We start from the raw sequence: 25,792 nt of genomic DNA, 5'->3' as shown, positions 1-25,792 counted from the left end.
TGTAGGGTGGCACTCCCCAGAGCCCACTTCCATCCTGGATCCCAGGCAGCCTRACAGCAGCACTGGGCACCAACATCCTCCAAAGCAGTGCCCAGCAGCTCTGTATTTCCCTACAAAAAAGCTGGGACTTTATGCTTCATGGAGGAGAACAGCTACATTCCTGAGGAACCATCTGACCCAGGTCTCACTGGGAATTGGGGTGCAATTTCCCAAGGCTAGACTCTGCYCCTAACTAGAGAGAGATGTGTGGCCAGGCAATGGCTTCCAGACACTGCTGCAATCCTTTATTTGCTCTTCCTAGAAGCACCATGTGGCTCTGCACCAAGAACTCTCTTGARAGGCAGTGAGAAAGGAGAGCAGTGTTGCACAGAGATTTCATTTCCATGAAGCCAGCAGCATCATGAGTTATTGGAAGCAATTTTTCCATCCAGGACATATCAGGCCAAGGCTAGCACTTCACAAACGGAAAAAGGAGAACAATACTTCACAGTTCTGTTACCCAGCCTTTTCTTTCAAGAGTCCTCTAAGTCCCAGCATACAGTAGAGTCCGAACTTACTAGTGTTGAGTACAAACCTTAAATATTAACTCAGTACTGTCCAGAAATTGATAAAGGAAAGAAGGAACAAGCCTAGCCTATTCCAAGACAAAATCTCAGTACAGATTGCAATTCCAGTGTCCATAGAATCACAGAATTACTAAGGTTAAAAAAGACCTTTAAGATCATCAAGTACAACCATTAACTTGTCACTACCAAATCCATCACTAAACTATGTCCCTAAGGACACACTCCAACACTTCAGTGTCTTTCTGGYAGTRAGYGGCCCAAAMCTGAACACAGGATTTGAGGTGTGRCCTCACCAGTGCCCAGTCACACTGCAATGGTCACTTCCCTGGTCCTGCTGGCCACACTATTCCTGATCCAAGCCATGATGCCACTGGCCTCCTTGGCAACCTGGGCACACCTGGGCWCAYGTTCAGCTGCTGTCARCCAGCGTCCCCAGGTCCTTTTCTGCTGGGCAGCTTCCCAGCCACTCTGCCCCAATCCTGGRTCCCTGGGGTATGGGACAACTGTGCCTATTATGGACATTGTATTTAACACCTTAGTCTCCACTGCTTAGAATTTCAAGCGATAATTCTGAAACAAACTCCTGTTTAGCTCAGAAGATTAATTTAGTACCAGCCTCTGCTCTTGCCTACTGCTTTACCAGCCTCACTTGCTTCTCTTCTGCCAATGTTTGGCTCATTCTTTTTCAAACCCCTGCAGCAGCCYAGCCCTGCTACCTTGCTCAACTTCACACTCTTTGCTCTGGTGCCATCTCTTGCCTYAATGTTCTGTCACCAATTACARTTTAGGGAGGTATTTTGGGGGSSKSCTSYWRCMWYYTYWYMSCWCYWYTRTWWWWKWTSYTMYKRTKYWTWRYARMAAAAAAAAAAAAAAAAATAGAGAACAAATCAGAAAGCTCCATAACTTTAAGTCACATCATCATGCTCCAGTGCCGCCTACAGTAACAAAGTCCCTATTTCTCCTCCACTGTGTGGGTTTGGCAAACTTGCTCCTTGCATCACTGCACAAAGCCATCTTTCTTCCCTTGAGCAGCTGCCTGCTTGTTACCTTTGGTTAAGGCAGAACCATTCCCACTCTGAACAAACATTACAGGCTTGTACACACTTTATACCAGCTCCCAGATGGCCTTTCTCTGACAGCTCCTCRCTAGTTAACAGAGAATGTCATGGAAAAATACAGAGAAGACTTGAAATCCACAGCTGAAGAATGTCCCTCATCAGCCTTGCCAGTGCCAGTGTGTGCCACAGCCACTGGTTTATGCCTTAAGACACTTTTAAGGGCCGGGAAAGGCTCATAAGGAACCATCTGCTTCTGCCTTCTGTGGCCGAGTTCACAGAAGCATTGTCGACCACATTTAATTCATTTGAGAAAAATGTATCATCACCCGCTGGCATTTTTTAACAGGTTTTGTTATCAGATATGACAGAGGGAAACCTAAACTTCATGCAGGCACCTGCTGASACTCAGGAGGACTCAGAGCAGTAGATGTGTGCAGCCTCATCCCTTACCCAGACACACGGTGCCAGGCTGGACAGACAGCACACACAGCACAGCCAGCCAGGAGCACGGCCACTTAAACCCATTAGAGGGGTCTTTGCTGTGACTGAGCAGCACAATGGGATTAGGCAGGAGCAGTGGGGGATGGGGAGGACCCTGCAGCCCTGTGCTTACAGCCACRAGATTTTAAGCACTACACATAACAAGAGCAAAGTGTGGATGGGAGGCAGGGCATTGTTTGAGTCCAGGGCACAGTTTAATTTTTTTATCTGCAGGGGTTCCCATTTGGTTTGTGCAGCCCTGGTGATGGTGAAACATGGCTCATCCAGGAGAGCAGAGTGCAGTATCTGGGTCAGKACAGCTGAGGTGCCTACCCTGAGGCAAGGGGAGAGCGTGGCTACCACAGAGATTTGTCTGCTCTTTGAAAGGGGCACAAAGGGATTCTGAATCTCCTGGATTTAAATCCTGGCAGAGGTCAGTGCCAGCTTCTTTTCAATATCTGCTAAGAAGGTCAACATGATAAAAGCTCACCCCCTCAGTACTCAAAGCAATTAGCAACCACTTGAACAGCACCAATAGCTTCTCCTCCTCTCCCCTAGTTTTATTACCAAGCAAGTCTGTGAGTGGGTTCAAAGGAACAGATGTCTTCATTGTGCCTTCCCCCTCCTGCTCACAGGAAGAGGTGGAGCAGAGAGAAATTAATTTCCTCCAAATAATATTTTTTGCTTACTGTATCCTCTCCACTATTCAATGGTCCAAGAGCTAGGGAAGAAACTGCAAACTTCTGATATTGCAGCAACTTATTCGGAGTGTGACTAAAAACTTTCCCACTTTGAATACACAAAACAGCCTGTTTATCCAGATAGCACCCATGCTTCCATTCAGAAACTTTGTGGTAAAAGTAATAAAAACTTGGTAAATACGTTTTACTTCATTTTTGTATCCAGCTGGGATTTGGTTTATAGTTACTGAGTGGTTTTTCACCTATCAAGGTGCACCTCAGTCTGCAATATGCAGCATTTTACTGCTTAGCACCAAAGCAYGCATGCAGTTCCAAGTGCAATTCCAGGGGCCACAAAGTAGTCTACCATTAAAAAGAACTTGGTAGCAACACAAAAGCACCCAGTCCCTACTGCAAGCTCTTCTGTCAGCATCACCAAAAAGTGCAAGAGATGCTATTCATGATTAGCTGAGTGCTGCCACTGAAACCCTGCAGCATCAGCCCAGTGCCTTTGCCACTTGGTGCCGCCTTTTGCTCAAACACAAAGACAGGAAAGTGCCTTCCTGGAAAAAAAATGGAAAGAACCTCGGCAAGAATTTGCTGACAGAGCCTGCYCTTACTAACCTGAAAGGACATCAAGCCTTATGCTTTGAAAGCACCAGCTCCTGCACTTTGAGCTGTGTGAAAATCTCCTGTGACTGGATAGAGAACAGATATTTTGAGCACAAAAGAAGCCAGAGCACAGCTGGGACCCCAACTGCCTTATTTAATAATTACACAGAAAGAGGCATGGCATAAAAAGAGTGTGCAAACATTGCCCCCTCCCCAGGCAGGTACACCACCCACTGTGGAATACCAAGGTCACCTACAATAGTGTGCTGTACCCCAAGCCTCCCACACCTGACCCCTTCCAAATTACCAGCTGTAGCAGGGGCATTGGGTAGAGACTTCTTTTTTGGCTGCTCTGTTTGCTGGCACAGGACATCTGGTTTATAGACCACAGTCCAGAGAACCAAGCAGCAACAGGGAGCAATCCTAATTTCTAATGGAGGGTAGATGGGGCTCCTAACCATAGAGCGAGCTCCCACAGGACAGATACTGAAAGCAACTATTATGCCAATATCCCACTGCTTTCCCATGGGACCAGAAAGAAAACCCTGAGTTTCTCATCTCCACCCCCTCCTGACTCAGCAGTTGCAGGAGAAAAAAAAAAAAAAACAAACCCACGGTTTTTTCCTGTAGTTCTCTTTATTAAGGCAGTATATATTTCAGTAGAAGACTCACAAAGCTGAAGTTTTTCTGGGAACATAGAAAGGAGACAATTCCCACCCCCTGTAATAATTTGCTTCCTTTGATGCATCCATGAGTGAGGCTACTAGKACCCATGTTTTGGCTGGTGGAGGCTGCTGGTACCCTGCAAACATTTTGCATAAGTGTTTTCTGTATTCCCCATAAATGTCCTGTGCAGTAAAAACCATGTCTTGTTCAGCAGTTGAGATTAAGACTTCCCTATTATGGGTTATAAAACAACCRGTTTCTTCTCCTTGCTATTCCTCAGGCACTACCAGCAGAACACTTCACTCAGACCTCACCCTGTATAAACCTTTAACCAGGTTTAGGGTTAAAGTGCTCCAATTTACAACATCAGCAGTAAAGTCCAAAGGGCCATGTTAAGATATACTTGACTGAATTTGATCAAGCACTTCTGCTCATTCTCTGCACTCCTCAGTCTACATACAAGCAAGTTTTAAACAAACAAATGTGTGTTTACAGTGCCAGACTTTCAGGCAACTGCCCAGTCCCATCTCTGGCATGATTCTATGTATACATATAACCTCAGAAAAGCTCATTCCAGTGACTTTCTGGGAGACTGCCAAGTGTGACTGCAAAGGGAAAAATAGGTGAGCTAATCACATTCCTATTTATGAAAACAGAATTTTCTCCATCTCAGCAGAAGGTGGAAGGAAATACATTTGGCCYAGAGGACCCCAGTGATCTCTATGCTGATGCTATTTGACTACAAAGGAACCTTTGGAGTGGGAGAAGCACACACAGGCTSTGTGTAAGCACCTCCACACATTAACCAGGCCTATTGTAAATATTGTAAATATTCCTTTCAGGCTCCCAGGCTGGCAGCACCAAGTTCTGGACACCCATCTCCCATGTCTCCCTGGCCTCATGGTGTAAGACCTCTGTGTCCTCCCCTCATCCCATCACTCTGTTAGAGCTTTGCTGCATCAAAGGGAACTGCACTTCATGTGGCTGCAGCTACAGACAGGGATGGCAGAGCCAGCCCAGCATTTCTATCAAGTTGTTCCTTCTCTCAACCCAACTGCCAGCTGAGAGCTCTGGAAAATGTTTTGGCACCAATCTTAGCTGAATCATCTAGTAATATAAGCCACATCTGTTCCACACACATGATTGGAAAACATATTTTCTTTAGCAGTTTCACAGGAGGGGAAGGTAAAATTGATAGCAGCTTGGCTTTTGGCCTTGAGCGTGCTACAGACCAATGGAATCAGTTTTTCTAGTCCAGACAGCAAAAGGATAATCAAAGCAGTTTATTCTTCATAACTCACTAAACCACCTCAAATATTACCAGAGACAGTGAGCAAACCCCTGCCAAATTYTTCAACAGGGGAACTTCCAGAAACAAATAAGACAATCCCTTAGAGACTGCCAGCAGGGATTTTTGCTGAGGTGCAAAGAGAAACAATCAAAAAGTCAAGCAACTGCAAACAGTCCATCAATGATTAAAACAAGCCAATGGTGTCCAGAAGAAAAAAAAATAAAGAGATAGAGGAACCCAACTCCTTGCAGAGTGCCCAGCACCACCAGGCCCAGTACACCATTTCAGATCACCGACGGAGCTTTCAGCTCTTTAAAAGACTGATTAAAACTACTTGCTGCATTGGGACCGAAATAAAAATATATAAATAAATAAAAACAAACCAGCAAACAAACAACCTCCCCCAAACAAACAAAAAGAAAAGAAAAAAGAGATGGGTTTAACAGCTCTGCTCACAGCTTGAAAAAAAAAGATGCAAAGAATTAAGGCAGAACTTAGGGTAAAGCTTACAATTTGCCCTCATCAACCTTGGCTGCATGCTTTCAGTGCCAATGAAGACACTGTAAGAGTTGGAAGAAAAATAAAATGAGAACAGGCAGATAAGGGGATTTCATAGAAATCCAAGCCAAGCACTGCTGTCTTATACTGTCCTTGAAAAGGGAAGTCAGAGATCTTTTTGGAGAGAGCACTAGAAGTACAAAAGTGATATATCAATGAGTATTTTAGGTTGCAAAGACCACACTATGACCTGAATAATAAAATAATTCTGTCCTTCCTTTTCTCCTGGGCACTAAAAACAACTAAGCAAACTTGCAATAAAGAGTCAAACCTTTCACATACTTTCCTTCTCTCTCCTCAAACACCATTGCAGTATCTCCTAGATCTTGTCTTCCCTCGTGGCAAGGTAGCACAAAGAAAGGTTTCAGTTTTTTACTTATATAGTGCTTAAGTACAGAGAAATTCAGAGTAATTTCTCTGATTCAGAGAAAACTGAATCAGTCTGGACTGGAAACAAAATGTATTGTAAACTGCTGTGAGCGGTTAAATTACTTCAAGAATGGTCTTAAAAATATTAACAGGACATACCACAAGTGATTTCAAAGTCAAGCTGCAAATGAGAATCCAGTGCATAATTTTTAAGCTCTCTTCAAGGTGATGAGGATTCACATTAGGAAGACTGTGGTAACATGGTCAGGCCCTCCATTGTGTGCATCTGTGTTCTCAACTCTTCACTGTCATGTGTGGGGACTGCAGTTTGTCTCACTACCTGTAAAAGCACACTTCACAAACCTAAAAACCTGTCAAGAAAAGCAGGAAGCATTGCTCCTCCTATGGATCTTCCCTAGGGGGAACTTTGTATAAATCAAGATGCTGGGGACAGGAAAAGCTGAATCAAATATTGAAGAAACACCATACATTATACTGATTTAGRAGAGGAAGAAGTTCAATCCCAASYTKAAAGAYTTCACAGTGGAAAGAACTGCATCYGAACKTGTGAAAGGAGWCAAACACCTTTCTGTTACAAATTGYAGCTAAACCTAAARCWCTGAAAAAAMCAGAAATTTCTCCTTGTTTCCAAATAAATCTTCCTCTTTTGAAATTCTAYTGTTGTTAGTTCAAGATTCTTCATATAATGGGAGAGGCTAGAAACTTATGTCATTTTATTCTTAAAAGAGTAAAACTAAAACTAAACCTCCTCAAAAGCCCCCAAGCTGATCTGTTCTCCAGAAATTAGGAATTTTTATGAAGTGTCCTTGACCTGACAAAATCACAGTTTAGAAGAAGGCCACACAGCAGCAAAGGAAAGGTGGACAAAAAAGAGTCTCTATGCCTTATGATACAGTGCTATGCACATGGCATGAATCACAGTCAGCCAATTTTTCCATAATTAAAATTTTATATTTGTGTCCAACTAATGTGCACCAATTATCCATCCTTTCCCAACAGTCAAATACAATAGATACTTGCGGCTAAAGAAATTTTGTTTCAAAATAGCCAAATGCAAAATTGGGCAACATTGAAGAAAAGCAAAAAGATACTAGTTTGCAAATAATCCTGTGGTCAAGGAGACCAGCATTTTTGAATTATTATCATTTTATTACAGGAAAGGAAAGAGCTTTGCTTTTACAGGAAAGAGTCATCATGCAGTTTGGACAGAAAGCGATCACATCTCTAGAGGGACAGAGAAAAAGAAGGAGGGAGGATGGGAGAGAGGGTGAAGCTCGCATGCAACCCAACCCTGCCTATGAAATGGAAACAACTGGTGTGTCTTCCCTGAGGCTGAGGCTGGATAAGTGAATATTTACTTCCCTCGTCTGTGCAGACAGATGCCACCAGGGAAGATGGAGCTATCTCTGTGTGGCAGAACATGCCTGGGGTGTGACAGCCTGGCTCTGTCAGGTGTAAATGCACTTCAGGTATTCAGAGATCTTCACCTCCAAAGCAGACTCTAGTCGGGGTCAGTACTGCACATGTACCTCATTTTGGAGTGCTTCTGGCAATTTGCAGGTAAGGAAAATACGTGTGCTGGGAAAAACAGGTCACAGAAAACCAAGAATATTTAAATAGAAAATAAAATGCAGCAAAGTGCACTTTGTGGCCACAGCGAGTCCCTTAGGAACCCTGAGACACCTCCTGACAGATCTCTGGTAAGCACAGACTATTCCTCCCTCCCTCAGACAGCAAACAGGATCCAGCCCTTCCCACCACTTAAAATTCAATATTGCAAGAGCCTGCCGACTCCTCTGTACATCGGAAGCAATGGGGGAAGYGAACAAAGCTGCTTTACTTTCTCTAATCTTTCTCCCTTGTGTGTCTGCACCAGATGGTGCCGAGCTGCAGGTTGCAGAGAGATAATAAACCCAGAGGAAAAAAAAAAAAAAGATAATATTAGGTTATAAAACAGCTGACCTTCAAAAATGAYGTCAGCTCCTGTTTAATTGATGGGACAGGTCCAGACAGACAGACGTATGCACCCTGGGATGCCCATATTCAGCACCTTCCTTTCCAATATGGGCAGAAGCCATAAGGCAGCACTGTTAAAATGGACTGTTCAACCTTCAGARGTGTGAGAATAAGCAGAGAAAAAAAGTCAGAGTTTCCTTTTAACTTCAGAAAGGCAGAGGCCCTTGTGGAAAATATTCTTGGTAAAAGTGATTTTGCTTCAACCCTGGTCCAGGATCACCAGACTCTACTGATGACAGCCTGCCTTTCCTACCATACAGGAAGCGAAATAACCCCCGAGCTAGACAGCACAGATCTTCCAGAAGATGAAAATTGTCAAATATAAGATGGTTTCAAGCTTCTGGCTACTCTGGTCCAAAAGATTGCTTTCAACTCCCATAACTGCAGGCACTGTATGGTATGAAGAGTGATTTTAAAYACTGTGCTAGGGACAGGAGTTACCCTGCTTCAGTCCAGCACAAGCTCTGGAAAACTCTGCCATAGCATACTGTAAATTTTTGCAGCCTTTTTTGATATGCTGATGTCAWACTATTCTTGCCAGCCTAGTATATGTTTTCATATATTTTCTATGATGTCCAGCTTTGGGTTAAAGCAAAACACACTAAACAGTASTCATGCTGATGAAATGGAAAGCCAAGTTACTGTGAGGAAGATGGAGATGTGTAAAGTGCATAGGCCTGAAAGTGGGAAGCTCTGAGCGGCTCTGTCTCCCCTGCAAACACTTGCAGCACTGAAGAAGGCATCGCCCCCTCCTTGGCAAGGGAGTCATSTCCTGCCCACCTGCCACAGCTGCCTTTACATGTTGATGAAAAGGGCTTTAAGACTATTAACTGATTTGAGAAACATTTGATTCTGTTTTAGTGCTTCTACTACTCTTGAGGCAAAGTGACAGACAACAGCCTCAGCTAGAACAGAGTGCATTTTATGCCATCCTGGAGGAAGYGTTTTGCCATCTCAAGAGAAATCTATACAGAGACTCCCAGCAGCAAGGGACAAAGCCACATTGAGTGAGAACACTGAACAGTTCAGTATTTATTAGACATGTACAAAAATAAAATAGCTTGTTGTAAGCAGCTCAGTGCTGAAACACTGAATTTCAGTTTTCTTGCTGCGTCAAAGATACTTCAATCAGGGAGGAACAAAGCCAAGAGCAGAGACACTCAGTCCCTGTGTCCCAGTGGAATGTCTGCACCCAGACWCCAATACAAACATCCCTCAGTCACATCACAGCCGTACCAGGTCTGCCTGGCTCTGCTCTCTGGGGCCAGACAGATGCCTGGACACCAGCCAACACACAGGTCCCTCATCAAACTAGTGTTTCATCATCCTGTGAACAGCCCTGCAACTTGCCTCTGTCCTTCTCAGAAACCAAAGGTTGCCAGCAGGGAAAATGGAGCTCAGAAATTCTGCAGAGAGATTGGAACTGGGGCAGCGGTGATTTAACATCTACCATTAAAAGCAGTTTAAAATTTTATGGTCAGAGATAATAAATCCTATCCAGACATTTGCAGCTTGCAAGCCAGGCCATAGGCAGGGCAGAAATAGCTTTGCTGCAAGATGACCAGGAACAAATTTGAGTTCATTTYATCCAGAACACAAACCCTGGATTGCTTCAAATCACTGCTTTGTCTGGCATCCAGTTGAGTAGATACAGGGTCACGAAAGGAGGTGCTCAAGCAACCAATATTTCCCAGTTAAAATAGATGGGACCAAGAAATGAGAAATAAGGCAGAACAATGCTGAACYATAGTGCAAAATGGGAGCATTATCTTCCTTGGTGCACAACATAATTGCAACAACCCTAAAAATAACCTTACATTTTCCTCCAGCATCACCCTGTGTTTTCATTTGAGTCCAGGCTGCTTCTCATATTGCATTTGGCATCTTAAATAGTTTGAATCACTGCCTAGTTATCAAGTGTGGCACTGAACACCTCCATGTGTAGGAATTCTGTGTCAATACAGTCTGGATGAAACCACAAGATGCACTGTTGGGACGGTGGTCACACGATTGTTGTGCCATGCTGAGGTCACAAATTGCTTTGCTTTCCTTTGTCAGCTGGTTTTCAGAGCAAATTGGAGGACCTTCAACTATCCACCAGAAGCAGAGACAGGGATTGACCATGGAGTTCCCTTGTTACCATATCTGCTACAAGACAAACCCACGGACTCCTGCTGCCTTGTAAAGTTGTAATGCCTTAAAAACAAAGGAATTGGGAGAGGGGATGGTGAAGGGAGAGGGGTGAAGCTGTGCTGTGCCAGGGGAAGGGAAGAGGCCTCTCTGCAGCTCTTTGATGTTGGCTCCTGCTGTTCTAAATGGAATCTTACCCAGGAAAATAAATCTTTAGTTAAAGAATACTGCAAACCACAATGGGATTTTATCCTGGCAATACCAACCTCACACCAGCTTCTAAAGCTCTTAGTTGAGCAGAGGGTGAGCAGCAGCAACACTGCGCTGAAATCTGCATTCCTAAAATTCCCCAGCGAATGCAGGCACACTCAGAGAAGGCAGCTTAGGGGTTATTAGCTGAGAATTCAGGTTCAGATGTGCCATGGGACAGAGGTCAGGGCATGGRTACAACCCCCTGTCTCTCCTGCACATTCATTTGAAAATCTTCAAGCATTCTCAGCGTAGCATTCTCTGYGCTCTCACTATCCACTATTGCACAAAACATATTTTGCCTGTGTTCCTTCAGTCCTTATCAAGTCTGTGCTGTCTCTGGGGAGGGCAGCAGCCTCCTGGAGGYTCTGTGAAAACAGCAGCAGGCAGCTTCCACCCTACCCCTGATAACCACTACATCTCTGTGAGGGAGCACAGTATTCATGCAGCAGGAATCAACAAGCCTGCTTGTCTCTTATTCCAAAGAGAAGACAAAGGTGGGGTTTGTTCAGCTGAGCAGAACAGCCAAGCCTTGCAAGGAGGGCAGGAAAAAATGTGGGTATTTTTGGTTTTGGTTTGGACCAAGTACCTTGTAACAGGATGGGCACAGGAGAATTTTATGATGAAAAGTTAAAAATTTGAAACACCGAAGAAAAAATTCTAAGTGTTCTGCACTTGTTCAGTAACAATGCTCCTCTGGAGACAAAGAGGATTGAGAGTAGGGGATAAAACGGGAAAAAAATCCAATACTTCCAGCTTCTATTATCCTAACTTTAGAGCAGAACAGTCACTAAACCTTTCTGTGTTCTAGAGCAGAAGGGAAATGGAAACAAACCTCTGATTTTTTGGGTACATGTTAAAAAAAAATGGCACACTAATACTAAAAAAGCAAAGTTGAAAGGTAGCAAGCAATTCTGGACATAGAACAATGAAATGTGAGAGTAAAAGATCTCTAAATTCCATGTATAGCAACAAGAGGAAAATAACTGTGAAGGTAGGGAATTAATTCCTATTATTTGATAGAAGTTTTCTGATAAATCAATTTGCAAATCAAGTAACACAATCCTTTTTTTTTTAAAAATAAAAATATTCATTTGCAGTGTTTAATAGGAACATTTCCAGCCTTAGACTCTGAGCTGCATTTGGCAGCTACAATGCTAATAATTAACTGTTAAAATATCTTGCTCCTTCAGCTCACCAACTCCCTTAAAATGTCTTGTGGCAGAAGCCAATGTGCTGTTTGACCAGGAAATCAGTTGTCTTGGAGACATCTTCACATGCAACAGCAGCTCAGTCAGTCACTTTGAGTGACACCACCCAGCAATCTGCACATCACCTTCAAACACAAAATGAGGATATCAAAGCCACTGAAAGAGAAATCATCACCTGCAAGAWACATGCTGTTCTTCTCTCATGCACTGTTAGCTGAAGGGAGAGCTGTAGCAAGGTGAGAGTTCTGATCTCAAAATGCACTGCTACTTCCCTGTGTAATTAGGTCACTAAAAGGCTAATGGTGTTCCTGTTCATACAGCCATTTATCGGAAAATTATACTCTGTGCTGGTCTTGCAGAATCAGKTTCAGGTAAAACCTGCAGGCACCACTTATAAATCAGAAAGTAACTAAAAGGTTAGACAAAGAGGCAGTCCAGAAATGTGACCACTAGTTATAACTAAACCCTTGGATYAGAAAAAGAGTTGCAACTGCAAAGCCATTCAGTACCAGGCATCAGTTTACAAAAACAGTTATGTCCAAGGTAAACCACTAATCCACGTTATATGACCTGATTAAATAAGATGCTTATCTTCTAGTCACGCTAATGGAATGCTAAAATGGTGTTATTCTTGAAAAGAAAATGTAGAACCGATGCTGCCCAGCTTGAAGAGGCAGACAGGGATGCATCAAACTCCCCTCTCACCAGCTCTATACATATAYATGGAATGCCAGGGCAGAAAATTAATCAAATGCCAGACTCATTAGATTCATGCCAGTGCATGTGTTGGACCCTAAACATATCTGGGATTCAGGATTATGAACAAATAGGGCATAATGTCTTTAATTGCCCTCAAAACACCTCTTACATGGCAATAGGCTCCTGCTGAGCTTTCTCCTGCCCCAAAAGACAGATGGGTGGCCTAGCAGGTGCTGGATCTAGTGCAGCAAAGCCACCATGTATTCTCAATTCTCTTCAGCACCATGATATGATGATCCAACATAGTCAAAACTGACAGAGGGTTACCCCCTGAGCCTCAAGGTCCACTAGAGATGGTGTTCCCTATGCAAGCACAGAAAGATGCACTTAATGTAGCCACATCTTTTGCTATCTCAATGGCTTCTGAAACCACTWATCTATTAACCCTGGGTCTGCATATCTGTGGCACAAAACAGAAAGATGAGTCTCCGGCATAAATTTTTTCATAGTATTTCATATGGCTTAGGAGTATTCCAATTCCTGTGCACACAGGGATACATGCAAATGCCTAAAACCTTCAGGAAATAATACACAAGCCCTGTRTAGAACATTACTGCCAACAGCACCAGTCAAGGGGAAGAGGAAAAAGCCTTGTCCCAGCTGYAATGAAAGGTTCCCCTGGGCAGCAAGAAGAGTAGTTTTGCTCACAGAATATGTGCATCTCAGCTGAATTAGTCAATGTGTGTTGAACACATTGAAAATTGTGAAGTGGTATACAAATGCTAAGGATTGTTATTTATTATTGTCTTGGTGCACAACAGCGGAAACCAGTGCCATTTACAGACACGAATTAAGAACAACGGGAGGTCTATCAACATGCTGTGGGTCTGGGGATTTTCTTCATTTGTCTCCCTCACTCCTGTCTCCCTCAGACAGAAATCTCTTCCACAGGACGCCTACAGTCCTCACCAAGCAGTGCTGGCCTTGGCCCAGAGAAGCTGTCACATTGGAACAGCTCAGTCAGGAGGGAGTGAGACCTCCAYARAAAATAAAATAAAATAAAGGCACGTACACATTTTAAGGTAAAGAAAGGGTTACTTGAAAGAAGTTCAGAACTCAATGACATACACAGAACAATAGAGTGATTCATACATATACAAGCAATGTCTTACAAGACTAGTCTCAGCATTACAGCAGATTTTTAAATTTCTGATTTCTTTACCTGCATTGGAAAGAATCAGCTTAGATAAAGAGGTTATTTCAGATCTCTTGTATGTGACTTGGGTGAAAGAGTGAGAGGGTTTGTCCAGTTTTTAAATTCCTGAGTGCCCTAGTTCAGAACAATAATATAGGTTTAAGAAGATCAAAACAATTTCTTTTTAACTTTGATTTTCCAGACTAACTTGTAACTTAACTCTGCAGTTCTGATAACGCGAAAATAGTTTTGCTAAGTGCAGATACAGCACCGATGAACCTCTCCCCTGACAATTAAAATAACTGCACAAAACAGTCATTCTTTGATGTTACAAGCCAGTGTCAAAGTGGTTACTTTCACTGAAACATTGTTATTTTCACTGTAACATTGTTGCTTTCAGTGAAACATTGTTTCTTTAACTGCATACTTTGCACATTCACAAAGTAATTCACACGATATTGACAAAAAACAGCTTCAGGGTCAAACTTTTTACAGACAACTTATTACATAAGGCAAGCCTCTGACAGACGCTCAATCAAATTGTAATGGTTCCTTTTTCTCAATAATGCACTTAGATGTGCATTGCAGCTTGCACATTGGGAAAAAACACGTGGGCATTTAATCCAGCTTGTCAGAGACATGCTGCGCTGGCACAGAGACTTGGATTCCTCTTGTTTTCCTCACGTTACTGATTGTTTAGCACATGGTTGCCCTACTGCCTACAAAATGCAGATATTTCAGCAACTCAAGCTTTAAGGGCCTTATATCAAGGGGCCAATATCAATACCTGATCTACCATTCAGCACACTGTATGCAACTGTAMAAGACAAATTTCAGCGGCCCTGAAGTGTTGTTACAGTGACATTCCCTTCTCTATTTGCAGAGCTGCACATTTTTTTAATGCCATTAAACCAAAAGTTTATTTTAAACAGCAATTCATAGCCCATGCCAGAACAGAAGCAAGCTCTGCTGGTTGTATCACAAGGACCAACTACTGCAGAGCAGTTCCTCAGCTATTCCTGCACACAGATCTGCAACCACACCCAGGCTTCAGGATCACACAGAATGAAGAGGAATGGGAATCTCAGAATCACAGAATATTCTGAGTTGGAAAGGACCACAAGGATCATCCAGTCCAGCTCCTGGCCCTGCACTGGACAGCCCCAAGACTCCCACCATGTGCCTGAGAGGGTTGTYCAAACTCTTCTTGAGTTCTGTCAGCCTTGGTGCTGTGGCCACAACCCTGCAGAGCTGCTCCAGTGCCCAACAATCCTCTGGGTGAAGAATCTTGCTCTAACATCCAACCAATATGGTGTTCAAAACTGCCCCCAGCACTTGAGGTGACGCCACCCAAGACAGAGCAGAGCAGGACAATYCCCTCCCTTGCCTGGCTGGTGATGCTGTGCCTGATGGAAAGGCAATTAGGTGGTTACCTTGTCATAAAAGGAAATCAGGTCCAACAAAAAGGACTTTTCCTTTCATGAAACTGTGCTGGCTGTGACCAATGACTGTGCTGTCTCTCAAGCATTTTTCAATATCTCCCTGAATAATCTTCTCCATAACTTCACCAAGCACTGAAGTGAGACTGACAGGCCTGTATTTTCTGGGGTCCTCCTTCCTGCCCTTCTTGAAAATTGGGATTTTTCACCAGCTTTCAGACAGCTGGGACCTCTCCAATTCCCAAGAACACCCAAAAATCATTGACAGAAGTTTTGTGATGACATCTTTGAGAATTCTTGGATGAATCCYATCAGRCCCCACAGATTTGTAAGAATCCAGCTGGAGCAGCAGACCCCACAAGTTTCACAGTGGACAGGGAGTTGATCATTCTTTTAGTCGTGGTCTTCCAGCTCAGGGCACTGAGAGCCCTCAGTCCATCATTCCCCCTTCCAAGCTASTTTAAAGCTCTGTCAGTGAGCACCTCTGGATCAATATAACCATGCCTTGCTGGGAATGGTGGCAAAGGAAGGGTGAATTTAGGAGATGARGGTATTTCCCCACAGCTCAACCCTTATTTCATGTGAATGCAGTCAGTTAGCTCCTTTGCTCTCAACTCCAGATTCCTCAGTGCATCAAACAATCCTGCACAATCACATTCGAGAGCAGCAATGTACAAAACAAGTTTACATGAACTGGTCACAAAGTACCTACAAGAGGTTGCAAGATCATGCAAAACATCCTCTAGAACAGGTTCCTGTTGCACTGAGCTAAAGACAGAGATTAGAGTTATCAGCTTTGACACTCAGCAGGAATGTGTCACAAAGGATTAAATCATTATTTCATGAAGTGTCGGCAAAYGCAGCTTTCCTGCTGTTCTACCACTAACTTATACATTAATTAGTGAGATACAAAAACAAACATGAAATATCTCTGAGCACGTGCCTGTGCATTGGACACAGTCAGAGCTATTAGCACAGGGTTCATTTCCAGGAGAAGTCACCCAAAGCATCACTAACTCTTCAGACTATTAAAATGCAAAGAGTGTAAGTGCTAAAGGGAAATGCACAGAAGCTAATTGCAATGTTTGTCTTAGCATTTTTGATAGATGTTTAATACCACTCCTTCTTCACAACCTCAGCACCTGATTTTCTAAACCAGGTCAAACATGCACCACTGAATAAAAACATCCATCCTTGAGACAGAGTTGTGGAGCAGTGCCAAAAGATCCCACAACAGGAACAGGAAAGTTAATACTTTAAAAAGAAAAAAAAGTGCATTGCCTAAAAGATTATGCTGTAAAGCAAAAATTGACTTTATTATTTCCGGATGCAACTGAAAGTGTTCCCTAGTTGCTCAGCAGTTCTGGACCAAATCATGTATGAACTCTCAGTCTGTCAGCTGGTGTAAGAAATTCTGCATGGTCTAGAGCAAGCCACAGGAGAGAAGATGTAGGCATAGCAGTGATGTTCCACACATAAACGTCTACTTTTCTCCTAAATTATGACCTCAGAAATGCGTCATTGGACCAAAAAAAAACCAAGATTCACGGCTAATGGCTTTCCAAGCAGGACTTCTAGTTTTGGCAATGTCTTGTATCTTGCTTTGTGTCCCAAACTGCTGCCTTCTACTGAAAGGCATTGCCTAACTCAGCCAAATTACATCACTATGCACTCTATGGACAGGATGCATTCTTTAAACTAATTTGTCCCAATTTTGCTTTGGGTTCCCTTCAGTACAAAATAAGATTACTTGCTAGAACTGGGTCAGGTTTTAATCTTTCTCACAGAGGTTGGATTGTACTTGATCTCAAAGCCACTAGATCGRCAYGCAATGACAGGGCAACTATTTRCCTTCACTATTTAAATACTTTTTGYGGCAAGACTCTCAAAAACAGACTTCTCTTTACATCTTCAGTCTTGGAGGGTCACGTGAATAAACCATCCTGTCATGAAGAACTTCAGCACTGCAATGTTCCACTCTTCCAGTACCACCCCACCTTTCACAGACTGCTGAAGCACAGGAGACAAGGAAGGCTTCTCATAGTACCAAGGCCCTGCTACACATCCTTATTCTCAGAAACTTGCACAGGTCTGTATAAATTTGGGGGCAGTTCAGAACAGAGGTCTAGGGTGTCCTCACTGTGACTCAGTGTTTCACCCACAGAATGRTTTTCTTAGGTTGAAATAGATCCCACCCACCTCCTGTTCTACCAGCTGAAGCCACCCAATGCTGTGAAAATGTCTGCCCACAGCTCTAAACATGAGTGGGTGGCAGTAGCTACCACTGCTGTGTCACAGACATGGATATTATGAACCTTAGAGCAAATAATCACCCCCACCTAATAGTATGCAAATTGTACTTTTGACACCAGCATGCTTATAACAAAATGCATTAACAACCTTCTAATTAAAAGCTTTAAATTAAGTTAAAATCAGACTATCTGACAGTTGAAACACAATGCATTAATAGGATTGTTGCAACTTTCTTAGCATCAWGTGTTTATTAAAAGCTCAAAAGTCAAATCTGTTGGGGAGCAGGGAATCTGTYTTCTTCAAACTGAATGATTCCTATACAACCACACAGTCACTGAAATAGTGCTTTGAAAGAATTGCAGAAAGTTTATCTAATGCAGAAGTAAATGATTCAGAGATCTATCAGGCTGGCTGAAGTACTGAGGCACAGAYTAATCCACTCAGTCCAGGACAATTGCTATTTACAGTAAAAGGGAATGCAACAGAACAGTAGAAATGAAAGCAAACAGTGGAATTCTCTTAATGAAACACAGCAAAATCCATAGCTGCATCTGTCAATTGGAACATCAGCTGGTGCTGAAAGATTTATTTTGAATGTCTCATAAGATGCCTTTCGGTTGCATTAGCAAAAACAAAAGCCAACCTCTACAGTTCTGTTACTCAGACAGTAATGGAGTTTTGTGCTAACAGAAGTCATAAACCTTCACTGGATATAAAATCCGYAGTTAAGATGGGGAACCTATGAAATATGGTTCTAAGTTCCAATAAAGCCACAGTTCAGCTCCTGAACTCACACCACACTAAGAGTCACCAGGACAAGACTTGGACAAATAACCTGAGACACACATCTGGAGGTCATTTTTCAGCTCTCTCACCCTTGCTCCCATGCAGGCTCACTGCTCTTTTCCCAGTGAAGGGCATTCTGTGAAAACAGCCTCCAAAGCTGCATTCTGCTTAGCTCTCATGATAGGCCCTCTGCTTTTCCAAGGGAARAAACAGGGCAGATACTCCCCTTTGCTTCCCCAGAACTCCACCAATTGTACTGCTTGTTTCATACCCCAAAGATGGGCAAATTACAGACAGGGTGAATGTAATACAGTATGTTGTACACATGAAGGGACTGTCACTCTCAAAGAATTTTCCTCCAGTTCAGAAGATAGCAGGGCAAGCTACCAATGGGCAGAATTAATGGTTTTCTTTCAGTTCTTCTAATGGAACTTAACCCCTCCCAACTGCTACTAAGGGAAAATCCATCCATATAGTGCATTCAACTCTTAAGTGTCTCTTTTCACAGTAAATGAGCTACAATTCTTGCTTCTCAAGTAAGTTTCATACACCAGCATCACCCAGACAAAGGTGATGGACTCAATGGCAGGTAATTTTTCTTAGGCTCAGAGAGACCTGAGAGGTTTATTCCAGAGCCTCTACCTGCAGCTGCCACCACAGAATGTCACACAGACATGCCTGGAGGAGCAATTTGCCATCTCAGTCACTGTCCACAGTGTCATGCTGAAGCAGCCATTGCAACTCAAGAGCCCTGGACTGGAGGCAAAAGCCAATGTTGGCCTTGACCATACCTCTTTGTAGCACTTTCTCAGCTAACCAATCCTRCAGAGTACAAACAGGGTCTGACCTGGGCAGAAAAAGATTCCCAGGTGCGTGCCTGGGAAAACCATCTTTGCAGCAAAAAGACTGAGACATGCACAAAAAGATGCACCTAAATGCAAAAGTGCACATGTCAAGGCCCAAGAAAAGGTGCAAAAGTTTCAGCTGTAGAGGAGACAGAGCAGGAATCTGGTGTTTGTCAAATAAAAATTAAGATAGAGAATCCCAACTGTTAAAAAAACTTGACCAGCTTGGAGATTCCCTTTGAGAAGCCCAGGCAGGACTTTCACCTTCTGAGTTTCCTCTACAATGAACATTGTCTATGAGCTACTCTGGGTCTCTGAGTACACATCCAACCTGCAGATTACCAAAGCTATATTAAAACATGTCCTCCAGCTTTCCTAAGCAATGCTGGAGTCATCTTTAATTTAGCTTCACCCATAAAAGTAGCCCATTGCTTGAAAGAAAGTTGAACAACTGGTTTCTGACTAGAATTGCCCCCAATATTTTAACATTCATGCAAAGTCATGTGAAAAAAAAGAAGGAAAAGTCAAAACCTGRACAACTCCTGTATCCTGGTTACCATCCTCCACTATAATTATAAAATTGCCCTTAAAACATAATTGCATAATTGGGCTTGGCAAGTATTCACCCAAATCTTTTACAAATATTTCCACAGACTGGAGGAACAGGCGGTGGGCAGTCTGACAAGCCTGCCATGAGAATTTGTGCCCTTAGGACATGTTCCTAGCTATTACACTAAATACTTTGCATCACAGACTAATGTTTCAAAACAGTAGTTGAGCAAGGGAAGTACCAGCATCTTAAAATTGAGACAAAGATTTTAAAATCTATTTTCACTGATGACACATACATGGACCAGCAATCCCTTTGAACAAAGGAACAGGGGAAACTGCCAAAGCTTTTTAACTAGTTATATAGACAGAATTGCCAGTGAGATGAAATTGGTTCATTTCTGGCAGGTACTACCAAATAAAAACTACCAATGCTTGCCAGGCTTACTTTACCAGTTTAGCACATTGTCCCCTAAATAAAAAAAATTTCAAAGGAAAAACCAAAAAAACCAACAAAAACACCAAGAAAGCCCCACAGCTTCAAATGCAAATACTGAAACATGTGGTCTGCAGGGAGAGGAGACACAAGTGAAACCAGAAATTGAAATCTGCGATCCAGTAAGGTTGTTCTTAACAGCTGTGCATTATGCATTCAGCAGCACAGGGAATGCCAGCAGGGAGCCTTTATTAACATAGGCCTCGGAGTACAGTGTGCTCCTATCATGATTGGCCTCTCTGGAGAGAAGGCGCACACACACAAAAGACTTAACCCTACAGAGATCACTCCMATCCTGTTGCTATTTCATCAGCTCACTACAACAAGAACCAGMGAATTTCCATGATGTATCACAGGCAAACAGGTAGCACTTTAAACAATGCCTGAAATCTAATCTACAATAGATTTTATCAGCAAGTTATGGCGGGTAGGGAAGGGGAGGAAAAAATGCCACATAAACACACACAAGAGTCACACTTTCAATGCTGTTCTGCTACACAGACCTTGGGTACAGGGGGGGGATTGCAAAATTCCTTGCTTGTAGAAGCTGTTGCTAAAAGCAAGCTATTGTCAGGACACCTGCATTCTCAGCACTGCAATCTGCACCTCCACGACACATATTTTGGGGGCCCATCAGCCCAAGAAACAGCTGGAAGCCTTGCTACAGATGCAGGGGCTCAGCAGGGTAGCTCAATCCGTTCGGGAAGCTGGTACTGGCAGCAGAAACCATTTGCTGATGCCAGCCCTGCTTCCACTCTGAGCCTTGCCTCTATCACAAACACTTGCTAGCACACCCAGCACAGGACCAGGCAGRCACCAGAGAATTAGGAAATTATCTCAGAATAGGCTGACCACCTTTCCTGTATCAGGGGCTGAGACAAGCTCTCTAGAAGTCTTGTCAACAGCTCTGAGTTGCAGCTGGCTGTAGATGCTCAAAGTATGGCCAGCTCTTCTGGGCACTTCCCACTTCTACAAAAGTAACTACTGCAGCGACAAAAAGATACACTAAAGGCCTTAAAAACCCAAAAGGCCACTTTAGCACCAATTTTAACTAGTTCTGTCCCTGATTTAATTTCTCGGGAAAGAGAATGGCATGAAATGTCCCAAGCATCTGTCTTCTGGCTCTCCTGAGAAGTCTCATGGTAGGAAACAGAAAAAAAAAACAAACCAAAGAGCTTGAAAACTGCTCTAGATGACTGAACACTGACATATACCTGGAGTGGAGAACATAACTCTATATAGTCCTTACTTATTAATATCTCCTTGTTCCTTTCTCTTGTTAATAAATAAAATTCTAGAGTCAGTATTCCTAATAACATGAGCCGGTTTGAGCCAGCAATAGCACTAGAAATTTCAAGGGGTCATTTTCTATGSAATCTTCTAGTTCCCAAGAGCATAATCTATGGGTTTTGTAAGCCTACCACCTGTGCATTACTTTTTATTTAGGTGCTGAACAGAAAGAGACAGATAGTGTTTATTAAAGAATTTCCTGAAGGTGCTTCTACTGCAAGAACCACTCTCTAGGTCAAGTACTCTTTAAGGTTTTTCATATGATTGCTATGCACCTCTCATCATAATGGCAGCAAGTGCTTTAAAATCAAAATATCACTGACTATAATATGATTTGATAAAAATACTCCTTTATCATTCCTTAAGCATAAAACCCCCCAAAACTGAGTCATCAGAAGAATAAGTAATTAGCACCTTTTATGACTGGCAGGCAGAGACTTGGTCTGTCAGCCTCTCTTAGCCAGCCCTCTGCCCAGCACACAAGACTGTCTTTTCTCCACTCTTGGTTACTCAGCATTCCCCTCCTCTGAAGCTCAGTTATACTTGTGTCAAAGAGACAAGTATTTATCAGGCACAGCTCAGTCTGAGTACAGGAAGTTACCCAGCAAAGGCAACAAAATACACCTGTTGTTTTGGTGTAGGGTGTTGGCAAGACCATATGGTCTTAGTGACTGTGAAAAGGGACTGTAAATGTCCAGGAAATGCCCACATTCAGAAAATATTCACTTCTCCCACCAGAGAGGTAAGTCATTTCCAGTCCTGTTMTAATGCTTGGGGTACAAGATTTTAGACAAATGCACGACAAGTAGTACCTCTCCCTAATTTTCTCACAGTCCAACTCTTTACATCTCCCAGAGTTCAGTTGCTTATAGCTAGGGCAGGGCAACACAGATAAAAAAGAGTTAATACAAATTAAAAGCAAAGTCTGACCTAGAGGGTAAACCATGCAGAGTACAAACATCTGAGAATCTGCACAAGGTCTCCTCACCTATCATTCATCCACCAATTACACACCAATGTAATTAAATCAGGAAAGCTACGTTTAATTTTCCTATCRTCACCCGACAAGATAAGAGCAGTACGTATGGGAGGGATCAGGCACAGGGGAAAGAGCTATTTATTAATAAGTTAAATCCTTTTAGATTTAAGAGTCTCTCTTGCTAAGAAGGATCTGATCCACAAACACAACTTCTGGGTCTAATGCAGATAAATCAGACATCCCATCTCCATTTCTGTCCTGGGCTTGGCCCTCAAGTCTCTTCTTTTATTCAGAAACAAGGCTTTCTGCAAATTATCATGTGCAGCTTAGAAAGAAATACAGCTTGTGATGAAACCAAAGGTTTAGCTACATATTTAAAACTCACCAATGCTTGTCTTGCAGTCATTATATTAAGAAAGATAACCACATTCATTTACATTATTTCTAAACAGCCTAAGGCTACCTGTTTCTTGAAGAACAAGGGTGCATTTGCAGAAATATGAGGCATGCTCCAGYTCATTCTTCTGTCTTTCTTATATTGCCTTCTCCCACATGAGGCAGGAAGAAATTCTGTGGTCTCTGTACCCTGCAAAGACTATTAATGCTTAAACAGGATGATACAAAGCTTCATCTACTTGCTAGCCACACTGCAGCTCTAGCTGTTTTCTCTCCACTCTTCTTTGCTCCATCCCATCCAGCCATGCTTCCTCAGCCAGTTATTTAAAGCCCTGATTGAAAAAGGTATCAGACCATAATAGCGGATGACTTCCAATGGATCAGGTTTTGAAAAACAATAACCCTACAGGCTTTAATGCAACCATTGCTTCACCACCTTTTTTTTTGTTTGTTTAACTGGGAAGGGAAAAATATTTATAACTGCAACTATAAATATACATGTTACTGACTTTTCAACTTGTTGTCCTTGTTCTCAGGCTAAATTTAGTCTGCCATATCCTGTCCAGACCTTGGTGAAAAACACATAAAATTGTGCAAATCCCATACAGCAGGCAATTATARTTATTCAGGTACCTTACAAGATAACCAGAGGGACAGGTAGATTCTCGTTACAGAGTGTAGGTGTGCTCATGGCTATAGAGGAAGTGGTAAATTATAGTGGCCATTCTTCGGTATGAAAAATAATAATTATTGCAATAGGAGAGCTCTGTGTTCCTGATGAGAAAAGTGATGTACGTTATTCTCAGAGTACAAGTAGACCATACACTTGGTTTGTGCCAAGTACGCTTTAAAGGTGTCTGTATACCTCTGAGCTACAAAGAAACCATTCACTGGCCRCAGCAGCTGTTTACGCAAAAACGTTTGAGAGGATGTTTAAGACCATGATTCAAACTTGAATGACTGATTTCAAGGTCTAATCTGCATGTTAAAGAGCATCCTTTTGTAACCTGAAGGCTTTTTCGTGTGAGCCATTTCTTAGTTAATTCAAGGTAAATATTTATCAGAAACTGACTACCTGGAGAATCAGAGCTGTTACTCATTCTGTTACTCCTAAGAAGCCTTAGTCATGCCAGAGCCCAGGTGATTTCCGCAAGGACCAACACATGCTTCACCCTGGTTCAAGGATCCCTGCCCGCGATTCAAAGTTTCACGCAGATGAGGACTCCCCCGCCACAATCTGACTTGCTCCACTCGCTGCGAGTTTTGCAACCTAAGCAAGAAAGGCAGTTCGGGAGATGCTCCTGCACAAGCATCAACCGGTCTAATAACCAAAATAAACAAGCGGTCCGTAGGAAAAAAATCAAAATCTGTGTTTCCTACGCCTTGGTAGCTGGGGGGAAAAACAATAAAGGGTCGATCTCGCCTCGCCTGCAGCCTTGCAGGCTCGGCGTGTTTCTCGGGCACYGGTCAGCTCTGCGACCCAGCCTTTCCTCTGTGCTTATAAATACATCGCTGCCAAAGGCTAGTTGCACAGGACAGGAAAAAATAGTTTCCTGGGGGTGAGAGCCGCCCTGAGACCGGGGACCCCTCCCAGGCCGGCTCACCCGCGGCGCGGGGAAAGGCTCCGCTGGTGCCGCACCGCCGGGAGCTCTGCCCGGGGGTCCCCGGCCGGCATCGCCCCCGCCCCGCACCGCACCGCACGGTCCCTGCCCTACCCAGCATGGAGAAGATGAAGTCCTTCGCCGTGTGGATCTCCAGAGCTCGCTGGTCGTCGTACTCCCTCTGATCGTGCTTGGTGAATTCCTGGATGAGTTTATTTAATTCCTCCACCCTGGCTCCCGATCGGAAATCCAGCTCCGGGAAGGGAGGCTTGCTGGTGGTGCCGGCGGAGCCTGCCTTGCAGGCAAGAGGCGCCGCCATATTCATGCAAAAAAAAAAAAAAAAAAAAAAAAAAAGAAAGGGAGACGGGGAAAAAAAAGGAGGGGTTTGCACTGTTGCAATGTAAGAATGCGAGCGGCGGCGCAGCGGCAAGCCCGGGCGCGGGGCTGGCCGCCGGCGCGGAGCCCGGATCGCGGAGCGGCGCGATCAACAAGCGGCCGCGCGGGCTCAGCCCCCGCCCGCGGCACCGCGGAGCCGCCCGCCCGCCGGGGGGGCAGCGCACAGCAGCGCACAGCAGCGCACAGCACAGCACAGCACAGCAGAGCACAGCAGAGCAGAGCAGCGCACAGCAGAGCAGAACAGAGCAGCGGAGCGGGGGCTGCCCGCGCCGGCCCCGGGCCGCGGGGGGGTTGCTCCGCTGCCGGCGTCACGGCGGGCGGCTGCTGAGGCTGGAGCCTGACCGCTGGCTCGGGATAATTTTTTTTTTTTTTTCCTTTTTAAATTTAAATTTAATTTTAAACTTCAGCAAAAGCCTTGTGCTGCAAGTGGATTAATAACCGGTTGGGAACTCTATATGTTCCTCCTATAKGTTCTCAAGGCATTCTGTGTTTATTCCTTTTTAGCTTCTTACGGTATCGGGAAGATTGCTTCATATATATACATATATGTATGTAAGAAGTGATTTCATCGTATGTCTTAGGAGCAATGACCAGGATAAAGCTGCTGTTATGCTTGAGACTAACCCTGCCTCGAAGCTCCTGGTAGTTACATAGACAAAGGGTAGGAGGGGAAATGGGATCTCAGAAGACTTGCCTGAGGTCAAGCAGCCTGTGGCAAGGAGCCCAGACCTCTGATCTTCATCCATTTCTTCCATCGACAAACCTACACCCTTTTCTTCTGTATGTATTTTTAATGCCTTCTAACTTTCCAGCCTACAGTGGTTTTCTCCCTTTAGACTGATCTTCTGTGCCTTGACCCATCACTGAATGCATACAGCACGATCCATTACATACCTTTGTGCATCCACTGGAAGAACWGTCTTCCTGCCTGGAGAGCCTACAAATATATTGTGTTTGCCTT

The 25,792-nt window shown here is 43.6% G+C and overlaps 1 protein-coding gene across 1 annotated transcript in view; it reads right to left on the bottom strand.

Moving 5' to 3' along the window:
• Positions 1 to 24,760, bottom strand: part of MB21D2 (Mab-21 domain containing 2) — a 54,906-nt gene extending 30,146 nt beyond the window's left edge. The window contains exon 1 of the mRNA XM_057380613.1: positions 24,550 to 24,760. Coding sequence (XP_057236596.1) covers positions 24,550 to 24,760 — 211 coding nt within the window. The remainder of the gene's footprint in view (positions 1 to 24,549) is intronic.
• Between the last annotated feature and the right edge of the window lie 1,032 nt (positions 24,761 to 25,792).

Source organism: Malurus melanocephalus, unplaced genomic scaffold (assembly GCF_030028575.1).
Source record: "Malurus melanocephalus ecotype Western Australia unplaced genomic scaffold, MMel_1.1 scaffold_464, whole genome shotgun sequence".
Taxonomy (NCBI): Eukaryota; Metazoa; Chordata; class Aves; order Passeriformes; family Maluridae; genus Malurus; species Malurus melanocephalus.
Note: the sequence above shows the minus strand (reverse complement) of the source record. Positions and strands in the feature narration are given on the sequence as shown.